This window comes from Coniosporium apollinis (genome assembly GCF_000281105.1).
Source record: "Coniosporium apollinis CBS 100218 chromosome Unknown supercont1.33, whole genome shotgun sequence".
In the NCBI taxonomy this organism is placed as follows: Eukaryota; Fungi; Ascomycota; class Dothideomycetes; genus Coniosporium; species Coniosporium apollinis.
Genome location: NW_006913295.1, coordinates 122,605 through 139,989, shown reverse-complemented (window position 1 = coordinate 139,989; position 17,385 = coordinate 122,605). Strand labels below are relative to the sequence as shown.

General features: G+C 52.4%; 6 protein-coding genes across 6 annotated transcripts; 2 read left to right on the top strand and 4 right to left on the bottom strand.

The window, feature by feature from the left end:
- Window positions 1-84: 84 nt before the first annotated feature.
- W97_06533 (uncharacterized protein) lies at window positions 85-1,278 on the bottom strand (the record flags this gene model as incomplete). Its single annotated transcript, XM_007784407.1, has 3 exons — window positions 85-710; window positions 806-1,152; window positions 1,208-1,278. The coding sequence occupies 3 exons, from the start codon at window positions 1,276-1,278 to the stop codon at window positions 85-87; spliced, it is 1,044 nt and encodes a 347-aa protein (XP_007782597.1).
- A 1,097-nt stretch (window positions 1,279-2,375) lies between these two features.
- On the top strand, window positions 2,376-4,502 carry W97_06532 (uncharacterized protein; the record flags this gene model as incomplete). Its single annotated transcript, XM_007784406.1, has 7 exons — window positions 2,376-2,669; window positions 2,720-2,734; window positions 2,790-3,191; window positions 3,250-3,594; window positions 3,651-4,090; window positions 4,172-4,343; window positions 4,452-4,502. The coding sequence occupies 7 exons, from the start codon at window positions 2,376-2,378 to the stop codon at window positions 4,500-4,502; spliced, it is 1,719 nt and encodes a 572-aa protein (XP_007782596.1).
- A 554-nt stretch (window positions 4,503-5,056) lies between these two features.
- On the bottom strand, window positions 5,057-6,498 carry W97_06531 (uncharacterized protein; the record flags this gene model as incomplete). The annotated part of the gene is made up of 5 exons (XM_007784405.1): window positions 5,057-5,385; window positions 5,442-5,908; window positions 5,965-6,091; window positions 6,138-6,261; window positions 6,310-6,498. The coding sequence occupies 5 exons, from the start codon at window positions 6,496-6,498 to the stop codon at window positions 5,057-5,059; spliced, it is 1,236 nt and encodes a 411-aa protein (XP_007782595.1).
- Window positions 6,499-7,561: 1,063 nt separating this feature from the next.
- W97_06530 (uncharacterized protein) lies at window positions 7,562-9,538 on the top strand (the record flags this gene model as incomplete). The annotated part of the gene is made up of 1 exon (XM_007784404.1): window positions 7,562-9,538. One exon carries the CDS (start codon window positions 7,562-7,564, stop codon window positions 9,536-9,538), a length of 1,977 nt encoding a protein of 658 aa, XP_007782594.1.
- A 766-nt stretch (window positions 9,539-10,304) lies between these two features.
- Window positions 10,305-11,689, bottom strand: W97_06529 (uncharacterized protein; the record flags this gene model as incomplete). Its single annotated transcript, XM_007784403.1, has 3 exons — window positions 10,305-10,744; window positions 10,797-11,273; window positions 11,341-11,689. 3 exons carry the CDS (start codon window positions 11,687-11,689, stop codon window positions 10,305-10,307), a joined length of 1,266 nt encoding a protein of 421 aa, XP_007782593.1.
- A 980-nt stretch (window positions 11,690-12,669) lies between these two features.
- On the bottom strand, window positions 12,670-16,365 carry W97_06528 (uncharacterized protein; the record flags this gene model as incomplete). Its single annotated transcript, XM_007784402.1, has 6 exons — window positions 12,670-13,264; window positions 13,312-13,592; window positions 13,664-14,274; window positions 14,323-14,454; window positions 14,555-16,106; window positions 16,240-16,365. The coding sequence occupies 6 exons, from the start codon at window positions 16,363-16,365 to the stop codon at window positions 12,670-12,672; spliced, it is 3,297 nt and encodes a 1,098-aa protein (XP_007782592.1).
- Window positions 16,366-17,385: the final 1,020 nt, after the last annotated feature.

The following is a 17,385-nucleotide window of genomic DNA, read 5'->3' as shown; positions in this document are numbered from 1 at the left end:
TTGTATAATATCTAAGCACTTGAGTGTCTATATACATCTAGATCCTATCCAAGCCTCTACCAAAAATCTAAATTCCACCCGCCCTCATAACTTCTCCTTCTCCTTCCCTTTCCCCTCCGTCCCCTCCCTCTCCTCCTCCATCACATCCCTCCTCCACGCCACCTCCACCTCCCTCGGCCCCTCCTTCCCAAACCTAACCAGCACAACCCTCTCCCTATCCCCCCGTCTCGCCATCCCCTCGAGCTCCGGCCCCGGCTTATCAAGCCCCAAGACCGCCCTCCCATCCCCCTTCCGCTTCATTAGCAGCGTCGGCGAAATACACATATCCGCCCAGCTCGTCTCGCGCTCCTGCCCCACAAACTCCTCGAGCGCCTTCCTCGCTTCCTGCGGTGTTGATGTCCCGCGGAAACAGGACTCGACGAGCCATAAGAGGAAGAACTGCGGCGGGAACAGGATTATGTCCCCCTTCCGCGCCATGGACAGCCAGTCCGCGGGAGGCAGGAAGCGCGCGGCGGTGTGCTCGACGCCGCCGTCGTGCGTGGGGGTCGGTATCACGGTCTCGGAGGTGGAGGGGAAAGAGGAGAGGGTTGCGGCGGCGGCGGAGGGCTCGGTGGAGGCGGGCAAAGGGAGCAGGTAGATGTACATTTGCGTTGTGAAGCGCCTGGGGACGTTGGTGGGGGTTACCCAGCGGGTGAAGGGGATGAGGTTTTCTGTGTCTCGCGCGTATTAGTGACGGTCTGTTATGGCGGAAGCGGCCTCTGCTAGACGGGCGGGACCTCGGTGTAATTTGGGGGGGATGGCGTACCGGTATCCGACCTCGCCCTTTTCTCCACCAGCCAGTCTGTGAACTTTACTTTGCCGTTGTGGATTCGTCGCCGTGCCTCTTCACGCTCGGCCGAGCCTACTTCGAGCAGCTTTCCGGAGTCATCCCGCGCGAGCAGTATTCCGCTCTCTTCGAAGGTCTCGCGGATCGCGGCGAGCCGGTATGTTTCACTGTCTTGATGCCGCGCGGGATCTGAGGGCTCGGGCGCGGCGCCGTCGTGGAAGGCTGAGACGTTGCCGCCGGGGAAGACGTGCGCCGAGGGGAAGGACGAGGAAGTTTGGACGCGGTGGAGGAGAAGGACCTCGTTTTGGGGAGAGAGAAGGAGGACGCTGTTTTGTGCTTAGGGTCACGCCAATGTGGATTGCAATGCTGGAGTTGGTCTACCTCGCACTAGGCCTGGGTATCGAGGGCGCTTTCTTAGGCTTCGAAGCGGGATCTGGGTGCTTTTCGCTCATTGCTCTTGTGGGAAGATGTGAGAGAGTTACAGGCGCGAGGCTTGGACGTGAATGAACTGGTTGTACTTTGACGTAACGGCTAGACGGCGCGGACTGAAGTCGTGTGCTTGACGATAATGCTATGCGCCGGGCTGACAATAGGAACCGTACGCGATTGTGGTAGTTGGGAAGGACAAGAGATCTAAATTGTACAGGATGTACAACAACACGAAGAAACGGGAGAGACATATCAAGCTTGCGCTGACTGTACTTACCTGGATACGCTCGGGAACGTTTGCTTGGTGGTTGAAGGGAATGGCGGGGGGGTAGCTTGCGTGCCGAGGTCCCTGTCGATCCAATGCAACACACATTTTGGTGCTTTCTTAGAATCTCTTCTAGGACAGAAGATTGATGCTGTTGCGAACCGTGCCATACTGCCAGCTGCCAGGCAGGAGGTGCTAATGACCACCAGGGCACTCTGGGCCACGACAACGCTCAAGATCACGTCTTCTGGCCATTTCCGCGTTCCATCTTGGCTGACGCTGGTGTGCGGTGCGCAAGGACCGGAACAAGCGTGACAAGCTCCGCTCCTCCCCGCCCAGTTTGCCGTTGTTCAGCCGGCCTAGCTGTCTCCGCATCTTCAAGGAGCCATCGTGGCATCTACTCTCTTAGACGTCACCGCCAATCGAATCATGAGTCTTGCTGTTTGAACCTCTTCCGCGCCTACGTCGTGACAGGGAGCTGCATACAACGTCGTATTTCCCCCGCCTCACGGCCCGACATCTGTCGCGGTGTGGTCTGTGACCGGCTCATCTGCGGCTTAACTCACCGAACTTGCCATTGCGTACGACTATCACAGACCAAAGGAGACAGGATATTCGCGCATGTTCTCCAAGTATAGCATGGAAGCAACTTGGATTGATTAGCCATAGTTCTGCCGTGGTCAGTTGGGTGGTTTTCCCTACCTTCGAGTCAAGCCGCTGGATAGCTTCTGTATATATAGCTTCAAAGAGCCATCCTCTCGTATTGTCTGCAAGTTTTACCTTCAATCGTGTTCAACAACTTTATATACATCATCAATATCTGGATATTCGTTAGGACCAGTCGAGATGTCAAACATGTCGCCGGAAGCCAGTGGGACCCCATCCTCGTCGGCTGTAGAGCTGCAGCCTTATCCAACAGAAGGCTCCATCTCGATATCGGAGTTTCTAGCGCAGTCAGACCCTGCGAATGCATCAAGCCGCCCTGAGTCTCAAGGTACCAAGAACGATGATCCTGCGGAATTTCTCCCGCAGCCATCTACCACAGTGGGCGTGGTCGAACGGTGGAACCATCCCCGCATCAATCTCTATCGCACCTTTGCCACCTTTTTCGGCTTTCTGATCATGGGCGCGAACGATGCTGCCTATGGTGTACGTATCCTCTGTAGGCAGCTTCTTAATCGTGCTGACATGATACCTAGGCCTTGATCCCATATGTATACCTTGTCGACTCGTAGAAGACTCTGCATTACACCGGCTGACTATGAATAGCTCGAACATTATTACCACCTCTCATATGTGGTGGTTTCACTCGTTTTCCTGTCGCCTCTAGCTGGCTACGCTGGCGCCGCTATATTGAACAACACCATCCATGTCCGTTTCGGCCAGCGGGGTGTTGCCTTTATCGGTCCCTTCTGCCATCTGGCCGCGTATCTCGGGATCGCCTTACACCCTCCGTACCCTGTGCTGGTGATTATCTTCATTCTAGCAGGATTTGGAAACGGGCTCGAGGATGCCGCTTGGAACGCCTGGATCGGCAACATGGCGAATGCCAATGAGATCTTAGGGTTTCTACACGGCTTTTACGGTCTAGGAGCTGTGCTCAGTCCACTTATTGCGACAACGCTGATCACCAAGGCTGGATGGCCTTGGTATGCTTTCTATTACATCATGGTAGGTTTTACGCGGACCCCCAAATACCGACAAGTCCGCTGACGCATCCGAAATCCAGTTGGGTGGTGCGGCTATAGAGCTGGCAACCTCTTTGGCTGCATTCTGGCAAGCATCAGCCACAGTCTACCGCGAAGGTACCCCGCGACATGCTGCCGTCAAGGGAAGTAGGCTACAAGAATCGCTTTCGAGCCGTGTTACATGGGTGACCGCACTCTTCCTCTTAGGCTACGTTGGTGCCGAGGTTGCTCTCGGAGGCTGGATTGTCACCTTCATGATCCGGGAGCGTAGCGGCGAAGCCTTCGCATCTGGCATGGTGGCTACGGGTTTCTGGATGGGCATCACGGTTGGTCGATTCGTGCTTGGGTTTGTGACTCCAAGACTTGGCGAGAAGCTCGCCATCACTGTAAGTTCTAGACGTTTTTAGCCCTTCAGCTTCTACGATCGCTAATTGTCTTCGAGATATACCTTCCTTTGACGATGGCGCTCCAGCTGATCTTTTGGCTCGTGCCCCAATTCTACGTTTCCGCCATCGCCGTGTCTCTGCAGGGCTTCTTCCTTGGCCCCCTTTTCCCTGCAGCTATTGCCGCATCGACGAAACTTCTTCCAGCCTACCTCCACGTATCCGCTATCGGCTTCGCTGCCGCGATGGGAGGGGGCGGTGCGGCTATATTCCCTTTCGCTGTTGGTGCTGTGGCCCAGTCGAAGGGCGTCCAAGTCTTGCAGCCAATCGTGTTGATCTTACTTGTGGTGTTGTTGCTGCTGTGGCTGTCTCTGCCAAAGATGAACAAGACGAACGAAGAAACAACTCAGGCTGAGGGAACTACTCGTTACTCGTGGACGAACTTCGATGTCGATCTGGTAGATACCGGGACGAGGATTATCAAGAAGTCGAGGGCCAGGTACGTACGCTTTCTTGAGACTTGTTCGATTTCGTTTCGCTCTGAGCTGTATGTAGAACGATACTGATATGCAGCATGCAGTCTTCAGCCTACACAAATTGCCGGAGCGATAAGGGAAGCGAGGGAAAACAGAGCAGACAAAAAGTTTGCCAAGCAAGAGATCAAGAAAATTGTGAGAGAGACCCCGCCATTCGCAGTCCTTCAAGGTGTTGAGCCTGACTCTAATCAGCCACCGCCTTATACGAACGTTCGGGTACGTGTTCAATGTTTTTATGGTACTTGCGGTTGTTATCTGAAACGATAATCACCTAGCAATGAACAAGCGATCTTTGCTAACATTGTACTTTTTTTTTTTATATAGATCGCCTACGGATCGGCGCCTGCTCCCAGTCAGACGGAAAGAGAGCTTTAGCGCTCGTTCGCCTTGCGCGAATTCGAGTTTTCGCTTTTCCAACGTCGCATGTTGCTGTATTCTATGTGCAGGCTATACCTTGAGCAATCTTAGCTCATTTACAGCATGTTTTAGTGTTGTTCGCTGTATTGAAGCGCTTTCAAAGGAGCTCAGTGATGAAGTTTGTGCCAGGCTGGGACGAGCGGAGTATCTTTTGCAATAAACTAAAGGTCGGGCATGGAAGCGTCGATTCGTGGACAGCCTGTATGCAGCACCGGTATTCGTCGATGCAAGCTACTGTTAGGTGGTTGCCGCGCGATGAGATTGGAACAGGTAGTAGCATGTACCACTGGAGCTTTGCGTCACACCATTGCGGGCTGGCCATCTCTACTTGTCACGGCTGCTCTTCCCCCGATTCAATATCAACACTCTGGCACACTGAGACATGGAGCTCAACTTAACGGACGAACAAGACCTCCGGGAAATCGCTTTCAAAGGCATTCAAACACTGAAGTGATGAAAGTCGTGGCCGTGCCGTCTTCGTGCACATTGGAGGTGACAGAGAATATGCATGGTCACAGCATCGCGCCCTTTCCTTCTGCAGCTTTCTCGCACTCGATCACAGCAACTTCTGTTCCGGACGTTTCCCAAAACTTCACCAAGTGTAGCCCTACGCGAGCCGTAAGTGCATACCAATCCTGCTTCGTCCGTTCCTTTCCGCCTAAGGATAGCATGATCAGGTCCATTTGCGCTGGTAATTCCGTTGGCGGATTCAGGTAGATCTGCTCTGTAATGAAAATGCGCGAGTGAGGGCCCATTGCTTCAACAAGATTGGACAAGATCTTGCGGCACTTCTCGTCGGACCAGTCATGCATGATGCGACGGAGGTAGTAGATCAATGCACCTGAGGTTGTCAGCTTACGAGCGAGATCTCTCTATATCCCTAATCGGTGAGGCTACCTTTGACCGGCTGCTCTTCGAAAAAGTCATGCGCCATCTTCTCTACCCCTCTGAGTTCCGGTTCGTCGGCCTGTATAACCTGCTCGATGACGGCCGGTCTGTCCTGGAGTACTAGCCTCGACGCAGGGATCTCTCGATGCTTTCTCAGAATCTGTCTGAGCGCCTGGCCTTTGCCGCCGCCGACGTCTACCATAAGTGCAGTACCATCCGCCACGCGGCCCGCATTTTGCATGATCCAGGAAAAGTCGAACATGCCCATTACCGGAAGTACTTCATCGAGAGTCTCCATAGAAGCGTTGAAGTCAGCGAAGCGCTGCGGATCCTGACTGATAACCTCCCAGAAGTTCTTCTCCGGCTGGCGCCACGCGCAGGAGTGAGGCGTGTGGGTGTCATTTACGCATTCTTTATAGCCGTACGCTCGGAAATACTCCGGCCAGTGACAGTAAGAAACCATCCCTGCGTCGAACCTAGCATCTTGGTGGTCAGCATCCTCATAAGACCAGATGGGCTCATTCGGCCGTACACGATCTGGAACCATTTCCCCTGCGGATTGCTGCTGAGGTAGGTTTTAGAAAACCTTGAATGCGCGACACGGTCTTCGCCAACCTGCTTCAACATGCCGGTCGCAACGAGCATCCAAGCCATCCGCGCTGGAGACTTATTAGTGGCTACTCGTCGACAGGAATGGTGGTGTACTAATTAGCGACTCCTCCGCTCCAATCATCTCAGCGAGCGCCTTATAAGAGATGCTTCCTTCATCAGGAATCTTGTCAAAGACATGCATTTCCATGAATTGTCGAAGCACTCCCATCTCAGCCATCTGCGGGAAGTCAGAGAGCTGCGAGCGTTGAATGCAGTGTCATCATACCTTCACCCCGTATTCGAAGGGGGTCTCTTGGGGCTCTTTGACCGTCTCGATGATCTCTTTCGCAATATTGATGATCTTCTTGCGCGTATACAATCCCGTGTTTCCAGAAGGGTCGTCGTAACCCTTTACGGTGTCGGACAGCTGCCGAGCTAACGTCTCGAGGCTCCGGCGTTCAGAGACCTCGGCCATTGCTTCAGCTATCACGCAGAGGCGACACTTTGTCAAAGGGTACTGTGCAGTGGATAGAGTTACATCTACGCGCTCCGAATCATAGTAATAAGACGCCGCGGCTGCAGATCCTTGAGTGATCTCCGTGACGGCTATGTCATCATGTATGGCGTCCTGGTTGGGAGCCAAATGATAGAGGAAATGACAGCCTTGATCTTTGCGACCATCTCTGCAAGCTGCAATGGCATGTCATAGCTGCCGTTGCCTTCCAATGAGCGGACATCGTGAGCTGCTTAAAGCTCTTCCCCGCTGCGAACTGCTGCGTTGCGTCGTCACGACGCATCTGGTGGTAGCCGCTTGCAATCTCATCTCCGTTTGGTCGTGGAGCTGATCAGCTCAAATCACTATCTCGGCGAGTGAGAAAATCTCTGGACAGCCTAGGAACTGTAGTGGCCATTGGGGATTTGGGAACGCTGGATATCTGCCCAACTCAGGAGCTCGAGTGTTTGATTTGTTCCTAGCTATCCAAAGACGGCTGGATGCTGTGATAAGGCCCCTGACTTGCTGACTAACGGGGGACCGCTTCCGTCTGCCACCCGCCCCCGCTCCGGCCAGTTCCAGATGTGCTCCGTATGTACGGCACCACGACACATCCGGTTGCTGCATATGCAGCCTTTAAGTTGTGGGTATAGAAGCTGATTGGTGCGAATTCTTTTTTCAGCCAACAAGGCACTCAGATGCTGCCCAGACATCACTGCAGATTAGCAGCCGGAGGTGGCACGATGCTGTACAGAACTGTATCACTAAAGCTAGCTTATTTGTACACCTTTGAATCCAACGATTAATGCCATGGAAAAGCTTTTGGTAAGCTCAGATCACAAACTTAGTATGCTAACAGATAGCACTGAAATTTACAGCAACGAAATTACGATATTCTGAAAGTCGCGAAAAAGGGATTGCGCCTGTGTTTTACAGTCAACTTATAGTGTTCGGGCGTCGAGGCGCCGATCCGTGGAATAACTCTACGGGGTACTTTTAGTAGTGAGCGTTTTGACGGACATGATTCAGCAACGACCGCTCCAAGATGTCCGAATCGGAAGAATTTGTAGTTCTCTCTAGAGGGAATGGCGAGAGCGACTCTGATACGTGCTCGGCTGCGGCGGAGTTGGAAGAGTTCGTGATTCTCTCCCGAAGCGATGGCGACAGCGGTTCAGATGCGTGCTCGACTGCCACAGAATCGGAAGATTCTCAAGCTCAGCCGCAATATGAGTACAAGTCGCTTCCAGTAGGAGAATATATTCGATACCTCATCCTCGAGCCAGGGAAAGACCACGAACCTCTAGGCGGTCGTCTCTTAACGGAGCGCCTCGACGACGTCCCAGCATTCGATGCGATATCCTACACATGGGGTTCCCACGAAAAGATCGGCTACATCGACTGTGACGGCAAGGTAATCCATCTCACAGCAAACTTGAGGGATGCCTTACTGCGGGTCAGACTTCCGACGTGCTCGAGGGTTCTCTGGGCCGACCAAATCTGCATCAACCAGGAAGATCCAGTTGAACGAGGTCATCAAGTTGCTCTGATGAGCAAGATCTATGGGAAGTCGAGAACCACCCTGATCTGGTTGGGTCCGGACGATAGCCATGCCGAGGAGCTGCTCTCCTTGATTGATGAAGTCTACACTATTCTTAACGCGCAGATAGCGGAGTACGGATCATTCCGGAATCTGCCGGTCTTACAGTCTACTCATCCCATCGCGAATGACCCGAGGTGGCATTTCCTTGCGACAATGACCAACTTTGCATGGTTCCGTCGTGTTTGGGTTGTGCAGGAAGCAGGCCTGGCCGAAGATCCCCTAATTCTGTACGGAAAGTACGCCTTCGATTGGGAAATGACGATGACAGTACTTCGATGGCTCAACCAACAGGCAAATGTCATCCTCGAGCGCTTTCATTTTCGGCCCAATCCTATGCATATGGAGCGACTGCGTATTTGGCCGAATGGAGACGTGGGTAATCAGAATATGCAGTTCTACGGAGGAGTGAGACGGTGGCCATTCCTTCAAGTCCTGCATTTTTCCCGGCAACTGAGAGCCTCAGACCCAAGAGACCATGTGTATGCCTTCTTGGGTCATCCGTCTGCTCAGCATCCCAAAAGTGGCATACCGATCATCACTCCTGACTACACAAGAACTGTATCGCAAGTCAACTTGGACTTCGCGCTGCAGTACCTCGAGTGGACGGAGGACTTGAATTTATTATCGTACGTGCAGCATGGAGATGATACCAGCTTAGAGAGGTCAGTCCCGTCTTGGGTCCCGCAGTGGCACTCGGCCCTGGGCAACGTATTAGGACACGATGGCCAGGACGTCTATGTTGCAGGATTACAAAGCCGAGCATCTCCTCGATTCATCGAAAACATCAGGGGTCTTAGAGTTGGCGCAGTGATATTTGACATCATCCAATATCAGTCAAGGGCTTTTACCGTGCAGGACATCCATCCGCCAGCGCACGATAGGCCAGAACATCCTGAAGCTAGCGATTTCAATCCAATGAGAGACATCTGGGAGCACCTTTCAAGACCCGGTTCAAGCTGCGCCTACGCTGATAACGGCCGACTTCGAGCACTTGTTCATACACTTGTTGCTGGATTCACCATGGATACTCCGTCACAGGCCAAAGCCAATGCTGCTACATATCTTCTACGCGTTCTCCCACATATCGAAGCGAGCCCATACTACATCTTGTCCGCGTTCAAAGATGGTGCTAAAAGTGGAAAGGCGGAAGTATACGAGAACGATGCTTATTATCAAGGCCGTAATCGAAAATTCATCGTTACGCGAAACGGGTCCTACGGTCTTGCGCCGCTCGTCGCGAGAGAAGGAGATATCTGCTGCGTCGTCTTTGGGGTAAGAATGCCATTCATACTCAGAAGTGCCACCGAACCGGGACACTACAAGTTGGTTGGAGAGGCCTACATACATGGCACGATGCATGGACAAGTGGTGAAGAGGTGCGAGGATGGAGAGCTGCAGGAAGAGGATATCACCTTGGTCTGAGTGTACGGAAAGAAACGTCGAGCATCGACACCACTGAGCAAAATTGAAGCAACCAATCTATCTCCACAGGTCAAATATGCTCGATCTTTTGATAATGGCCATTCGGACCTGATATTTCAAACGCTGCACATAAGACAATGCATGCCAAATAGGCAAATCCTTTGCCACTTATCACTATTCCAAGAGGAAAGGGTCCATACCGTATGTAATCAACGATCGAGCGGCACAGTCCAAAGAAAAATCTGATCAATACCCGCCGTCGATCAGAGTGCGTCCGTTGTATACCACTGTCTGTCTCTCTTTTTCTCTACACACACAGCGTAGCGCTACGAGAAGTGGTTGAGCCGCGCATCGACGAGAGACCGGACGAAGAGGTTTTCATCCTAGTCTGAATTTGCAACTGATCCTCAATCGCCTGGGTCCCTTCTTGAGCAGTACTGTAAGGCCTGGAGATTTGGGTCTCCTTGACGGGCCATGCTGGAATCCGAGGTTGATCTATCCGGAGATGTGACGGCGGTCGAGTAGATCTCCTTGCCGACTTTCAAAGTTTTTCTTGCGATTCCACCACTTTTCGGCGGGCGAGTATATGTCGTTTAGGGGGGTTTTGTAAGAGCCTTGCAGGCTGGCTTTGTCACTGGCTTGGTAAGTTACCGAAATACCGGCGGTACTGGATCGTTTTTTCCAAAAGCGGAACAAATATATACTGTAGCTACTTATTGACAACACTGCTCGCTAGTCGTAGGCGGGAGCCCTATCTGTATAGGTGTCAACGAGGCTGGAGCCACGTTGTCAAGTATCGCTCTGCTCTTTCCACATCTTCCAGTGATGCGAGGGCACCAACGTATCCATCTGGTCTGACAACACAGATCGCGCCCTGGTCCTTGCTCACTCCGAAGATAGCATAGGCATCCTCGGCCTTGTAAACGCCTCTACGTACATGTTCCTTACCCACAGGCGTTTCGGTATCCCACGCGGAGTGAAAGCTCATCTCCGCGTACTTCTTTATTGCACGTGGCAACGCCTCCCACGATATGTCGCGTGTGTTAGTGCCAATAGGATGCAAGACCACAAGTTCAATAAGATCTTCACCATACAGCTCCATGATGTGATCAATGGCGTCAAGGGCGCTGGCTGAACGGCCATGCATATCGAGGAGGTCCGTCGATGTCAGGACCAACAACCGGAAACGTCCGGTGAAGAGGAAATCTGTAGGCGAATAAGGACTGACCATGATTACAGGCAAGATAAGGTTACGTACCGTCTTGCAAGTCACGGGGATTACCATCTGCGTGACGGATAACTCTGACATTGAGAAGGCGACGGCCGGGCCTCAAAACTCCGCTAAGAAAATCCGTACCATAGACCGGGCTGTTTGCACTCTCTTTGAGGACCAAGTCACTGTCTGGATATTCTATCCCACATCCGCTGGTGAATCCGTTGCCAGTGGAAAACACCTCCACGAACTGCTCGTGGGTCAAGCCTTCCTCTTCCCCTTCAGCATCAATCTGGCCAGAGAACATCGATGAGAACTTGTGATCAAACTCAATGAGTTCACGGGCAATCTCGCGCCTTTCGAGCTCATATGAATCGAGCAGCTCGATGGAGCCATTGGTACCCTGACCGCCTGGTGGGACTAAGCCATTGAGGTGATATGCAAGCTTCCAAGATAGGTTGAACGAGTCCATCATCGAGACGTTCATGCCCTGCCCAGCCTTGGGCGAATGGGTGTGGCAGGCTGCCCAAAAGTCAGAAAGGTGGTGTGGAATAATGGTAAACAGAGCTAGAATTTCCAGATTACTTACCATCACCCGCGATGAACACTCGAGGCACGCCGTCAGAGGATTTTTGCAAGAACCGCTCAGTCATGCGCTGCCCAATTTGATACGCTGCCCACCAATCCACTTCAGCACCATCTTTCAGCTTGATATGGTATGGCTTGAAGACTGCTTGAGCCTGCTGCAAGAGTCCCTCTAGGGTGATCTTTGCCCTTCTTTCCCTAGCTTTCCGCCGCGCTTCCTTATCCGCGTCGATTGTGGCTGGGTCCAGAATATCGCCTCCACTTATCTCATCAGCAGGTACTTCGATGTTCACTTGCACGTACAGCCGCGTAAGATAGTCACCTGTCGCGATACGCTCACGTGGAATGACCATGACCGAGCCAGCGTTGCTGTGGATCGCGCACCGTCGGCGGATATCCGGAAAATCGGTATCGACTACAAGGTCCACGACGCCCCAGATGTCCCTGGCCGGCTTCTCCGAACTTAGCTCTGTCTCCGCTAAAGCATCTCCTCGGCGTCACGGAGACCTTAGTCGGTTCTTTCTAGAATCAGCTACATCTCCGGCAGCTGCGAGAACGCTGCAGCAACAAACTTTGCTATGTTCAGTACTGCTTGGTCTGATAAAGTCTTCTTTGTAAGGCTTTGATTCGCGCATGGGGGTTTTTTATCTTAATTTTCATTTTTGGTTCGAAATCTATGTTCAGGCTCTTCCCTCTCGCTACCACACCTACAGAACTCATGCCCGATGTTGGGAGAGGAGACTGTTAGTTTAGAGAAGACTGTCAAAGTGCCATATTGCCAATCATGAGAGTTCCATTGCTATATGAAGAGATTGATCTTTAGGAAATCCATCCTCAAGAGCCAGTAATGCAGAACCTTTTCCCGCCCAACTCTCATGTAAAGGCAGCAGATAGCAGCACCGCAATTTCGAAAACCACGAAGTCCGCAATTTCGAGTCCACTAGATGCCAGAGTCATCTCATCTATCCCCGCACTAAAAGCCGGTGTCGCACCTCGGGAGGCAAGAACTCTACCCGATGTCAACGCTAGTTAGCCCACCGCTCATGTAAAGACAGCAAATAGCAGCATCGCAATTTTGAGAGCCAGGAAGTCCACCAGATGCCAAAGCCACTCCGCCTGTAACCTTCTGAGAAAGAGTGTGAAGCCATGAAAAATCCACTTTTGAATGCCTTTGATAGCGAGATGTAGAATGATAAGACACCTCTCCGCCTAGAATGTCGTCACCATGTGAGTGAAGTGTGGAAGAACTAGAGGGATCCAATCTTGAAATGCCGAGGAGTCCACCGGATGTGTTGTGCCATGAGCCTTTCCGTTCACCGCCTGTGTCGCCCACCTACTTGTTCGCAAGGAACTCATTCGCCATCTTCTCGAGCCCAGGAAGGAATGGCTTCAGCTGATTCGTGTTCCGGTACTTGTAATCGAGCAGATCCATAGGATAGTCGAGAGACCAGCCCTTCTGGGTGTGCTTCGTCAAGTAGCTGTTCCAGTCTCGAACGCCCTTTGTAGGGTGTTGATTCTTTGTTAGGTCCTTGTTCACGACTACGATTCGTCCTGTCCTCGCTCGAGTCATGACAACATTGAGTCTATGCGGATCGTTGAGAAAGCCGAGAGTCTGTCCTGTTGTGCTTAGGGTGCGGACTGGATCGATGATGACAACCTCCGCCTCAGAGCCTTGAGACGAGTCCCAAGTGCCAATCTGAACGTCTTTGGTCTCCTTGAAATGGCCACAGATTTTCGTAAGTAGTCGCACTTGTCCAGCGTAGGCGGCAAGAATCAAAATGTCCTTAGGAGGGCACTTTCCAACAAGGATCAAGTGGAGAGCAGTCTGAAACACGACTGCCGCATGCTGGAAGTTGTACCGAGTTCGAGTAGCACCGATCGTCCTCGATCCGAATGGAACTTGAGAGCCTGGGGTGTCGGTCGGCGATCTGTACGATGTGAGTCCATGTCAACTGTTTCACGTCAGACGTCTTACATCATTACAGAATGGCTCGAGAACTGCTTGACGTTGATCCAGGTGAGAAACTTCTTCAGCCAATCTTCCCAGCCTTGGAAACCACGCCCGAGGCTGGGATCCGAGCTGTTTTGCAACTGGGGTTCGTTCGTGTCGCGTGACCATTCGGAAATGTCGGGATGCATCCGATATTGGACCTTAAGCGTGTGATATGGGAAACCGGCTTCAATAAGGCGCTGTTGATAGGTCAACTTTCCCTGGTTACCGAGAATGGCGTTGCTGTTGCGCTGAAACGGCATCAACTGTAAGATAAAATAACAGCATTAGCAGTATGTACCGGGGATAGGGAAGGGACTTGATGCAGGAAACCAACCTGATTGTGGTCTCCAACCATGATACGATGCTCGAGAGAGCGATTACACAAGATTGACGCCGCTAACACTTCGGGTTCCGAGCCTTGTGCAGATTCGTCCTGGATAAGAATCTTCGGGAAAACATCTCTAAGAACCTTGCTCGTGGCGCTGCTGTTCGTTACGCAGTTGCCGTCGGCATACCGGGCATACTGACGCCGAAGCTGTAGGTCTTGTTGACGTTGACGTTTAATAGCATCTGCAACAGCTGCCTGATCTTGAGTTGCGGCCATCGACGTTGTTTGCCGCGCATTCAGAAGTGCGTCAAGCTCAACTTGTTCGCCCGTGAATTGCTCATTGAATCGAGCCCTGTCGTCACTGAGGAGCTGTAGACGTTTTCGGATGTGGGCTGCGAGGCTATTTGGACCAGGTTCTGCCGTCTCAGGCTGGAGTGCGTCTCTGAAGGCTGCGGTGGCCTGCTGGGAAAGATTGGGAAGCACGTCGAACGGAGGACTGTCGCCGGAGTTGTCCGAAGCGGGTAAGTCTCGTCCGGGCGCGAAAAATACTTCATCGTCATCGTCATCATATAATGTCTCCTGTGTCTCGGTGTAGACCCTGAAGACGCGTCCTTCTTCTACATGATGCGTTAGCAGATGAAGTGAGGTTGGTCAGATGAACCTACGGTACTGATCGTTTGTGATACGTGCGTGGATGACATTGACAGCCTGGTTTGATGGGGCAACGACCAGATATCGCATCTTCATCTTGGTGGCGATCTCGGTGATGCACTGCGCAATATAGGTCTTACCCGTCCCTAAGAGAAGGTCAGCGGTGGAGGATCAGACTGGCTTACGTGTATTCTGTTCTATTGCTTGCGCACCGAATAGTGGAAGTCAGTTACTAGAGAGGCTTACCTGGAGGGGCGTGTACAATAGTCGTGCGCCGCGTGAAAGCGTGCCGGACCACTTCGATTTGCTCCTTGTTGAGGTTGAATTTCTTACACGCATCGTTGATAATCTGGACTGTCGTCGTTCCCAACTTCTTGGTCTGCGGACTTGAGTACTGCGAGGGATCCTGAGCTAAGACGATCTGGCGCAAATCACCAATGTTCGTGCCTCTGCTGACATCCAGGGTCATCAGGTTGTTGATAGTTTTTCGCATCACGCGGGTCGGACGTCCGCTGAAACCGAAGCGGAGATGGTACTTGTGCGTGCGTGGTTCGATCACAAGCCCGGTGGAGACTGGCATGAAGGCGCGGATGCAGCAGTTCGCGAAAGAAACCTCGCTGGCAAGACCCTCAGGGATCGAGATCACCGAGCCGCTCCAATCGACAGTATCATCATCCGGGTCCGATATTGCAACGCGCTCCCCTGGCTGAGGCAGAACGCCATCAGGCCGATGGCCCGCGAGTCCGTCTAGGTTGTCAATATCAAAGGGGGACAGTTTTGCAAAGAGGAGAACTGCCCGCTGCGGCTTGTGGTGATGGAAAGCCGCCTGCAGAATCTCGTAGCAGTCGTATGTGCCGCTATAGCAGCTTCCCATTAGCGCACGCTCGCTGAGCTCTTCGTCTGTGAATGCACCAAGTACATAGGCTTGGTATTGTCTGCTCGTGACGAATTGATGTATTGCTGGAAGTCCCGCCCAGAGCTCGAGAGGCGTCTTTGCAGGCCTAAGCTCCACCTGATTCCCTGATCGTCTGAAGAACGGCTGTTCACGAATAGCAAAGACCTTCTCCACAAAGTCGGGGAATTGGTAGAAGGTCGTGCCATGCCCGACATCGATGACTGGAGCTTTTTCGTTGTCGGCCTTGAGAAAGGGCCAATAGGAAGGCGGAGGCGGGAAAGGTTGTGCAAAGAAATGCATGCCGTACGCATAAGCCAGTGCTGGGTTAGGCTGAATATGAACTTGGATTTGCCCGACAAACGTCATGACCTTCCGGAACTCCGCAACGACTTCTTGGACATGCGCCGGTTTATGCCCAACGGCTCGGCTGTGGTTGATGGCTATGGGCTGATCGGTCTTGAAACTCATGTAGAACTGCTTGCCTGTGCCTGGGAATGCTTGTACGCCAGCCACCGTCGCTAGAGGACTATTCTTGAACTCCAGGAATTCGACGTCGTAAAGGGCAGATGAGAAATTCCGTTTCAGCCCCAAGATACCACGCAAGTCCCTGTCTTCTGTAGAGGCGAGAGTTGTGACCACATCTCCAGATTCCCTGCCATCACACCACTTATCCGGCATGAATGTTGGATAGAATATGGACATGCGATCGCGGTCGTCGGCTTTCTTTGCATCGGTATTGTTGGAGTAGCTAGGCGAGAACCGCAGGCGAAGTTCGATGAAGGAAGCGAGTGATGCACCGTGCATGAAAACCTCGGTTTTGTAGTCCGTGGCGCGGCCAGAGATCTTGGATTCTCCGGCATAGATATCGCAGTTCGAGAATTGGCTGTTCATCTGACCTTGGATCTACGGGTGTTGTTAGCGGACCGAACACTCAAGCGAATCGCTAGTGGTAGTCAAGAGTTGGTGAAAGAAAAAGAAACACAAGGGGATGAGAGCCGGCCAGATTTGTCAGGTTGTTCGCTTTGATATAACTTACAATGCATGTTGGAAGGGCTTTAGCGGAGGATCCTAGGCGCCTATTCAGACCATGCCAGCTAGCCCATGGCTCCAAGCGTTCGACGTCCACTGGTGGTTGTCCCTGACCGGGGCCGGGAGTGGCCATGTTGATTGTTTGGTGATGCCGACAAAAGATAGGTGTGAGCGCAAGTGACGGGTGAGCGTGAAGGGTTGAGCTTAGAATGTGATAATCGTATGGAGGTCGGGTAGAGGAGGGACCCACCGTTCGAACCCGGGCCGTAGATGGAGTGAGTTGAAGAAGGAGCGGTTGGGTGTAGATGAAGTGAGTTGAAGGAGGGAGGGTTGAGTGCAGGCGGGCGCTGTCTTTTTATGCACCAGGCGGGGTGAGTCACAGCGCGCAAAGTCGGCCCTTCACTAAGGCGACACGTAAGGAGTAAACAGAAGCAGTCGGTCACGCGGCTCGGTGTTTGTCGGATGTATCGCAACGTGCTTCGACCGCCCGGATAGGGCCGGTTCCCTGATTAAAGAAACGCTGTGCTACAATTGTTCTCAGAGAGCCATGTGATATAATTCCGGCTTGGCGAATAAACCCTACGTTCAGGCCTACTTGTCACGTAGAGTAACATGTCGCAGGAGTATATCTCGTGAAGACCGATTAGCAAAGTTTGAGCTAGAACGGATGCCTGTGGGTGAAGCTCACCTGGACTGTAGATCTATGAAAGGTAGGAAAACACCCTGCGAGCCGCGAATGTGGGCGCCGGCGGTGAACAGCAAACAACCGAAACAGTGACCCGCCTTAGATGATGTAGACATTCTGATCGTGGAAGATGTACGTCTTTTGTGGAGACCGTGAAGAAACAGGAGAGACAAGGAAGACAGATTCTGCCCATCTATACCATGAACGCTCTCCGCCATCACGAAGTTTGCTGTACTACGAGCCGCCTGCGTGCTAGTATGGGCTCTCTCGACCACTATGCAATATTGTTACGATAGCGGATCCTCGAACATTAGATGCATGTCCATCGTAGAACAAGAATCAAAATACCATATCCTGTAATATGCTGTTCCAAGAGCACATATCCTGCAAGTGGTCGCGGAGAGGCGGAACCTCAAAGACCCTGGAATAAGAGCCGCACATCCACGTGGCAAGGATCGAGCCGCCTAC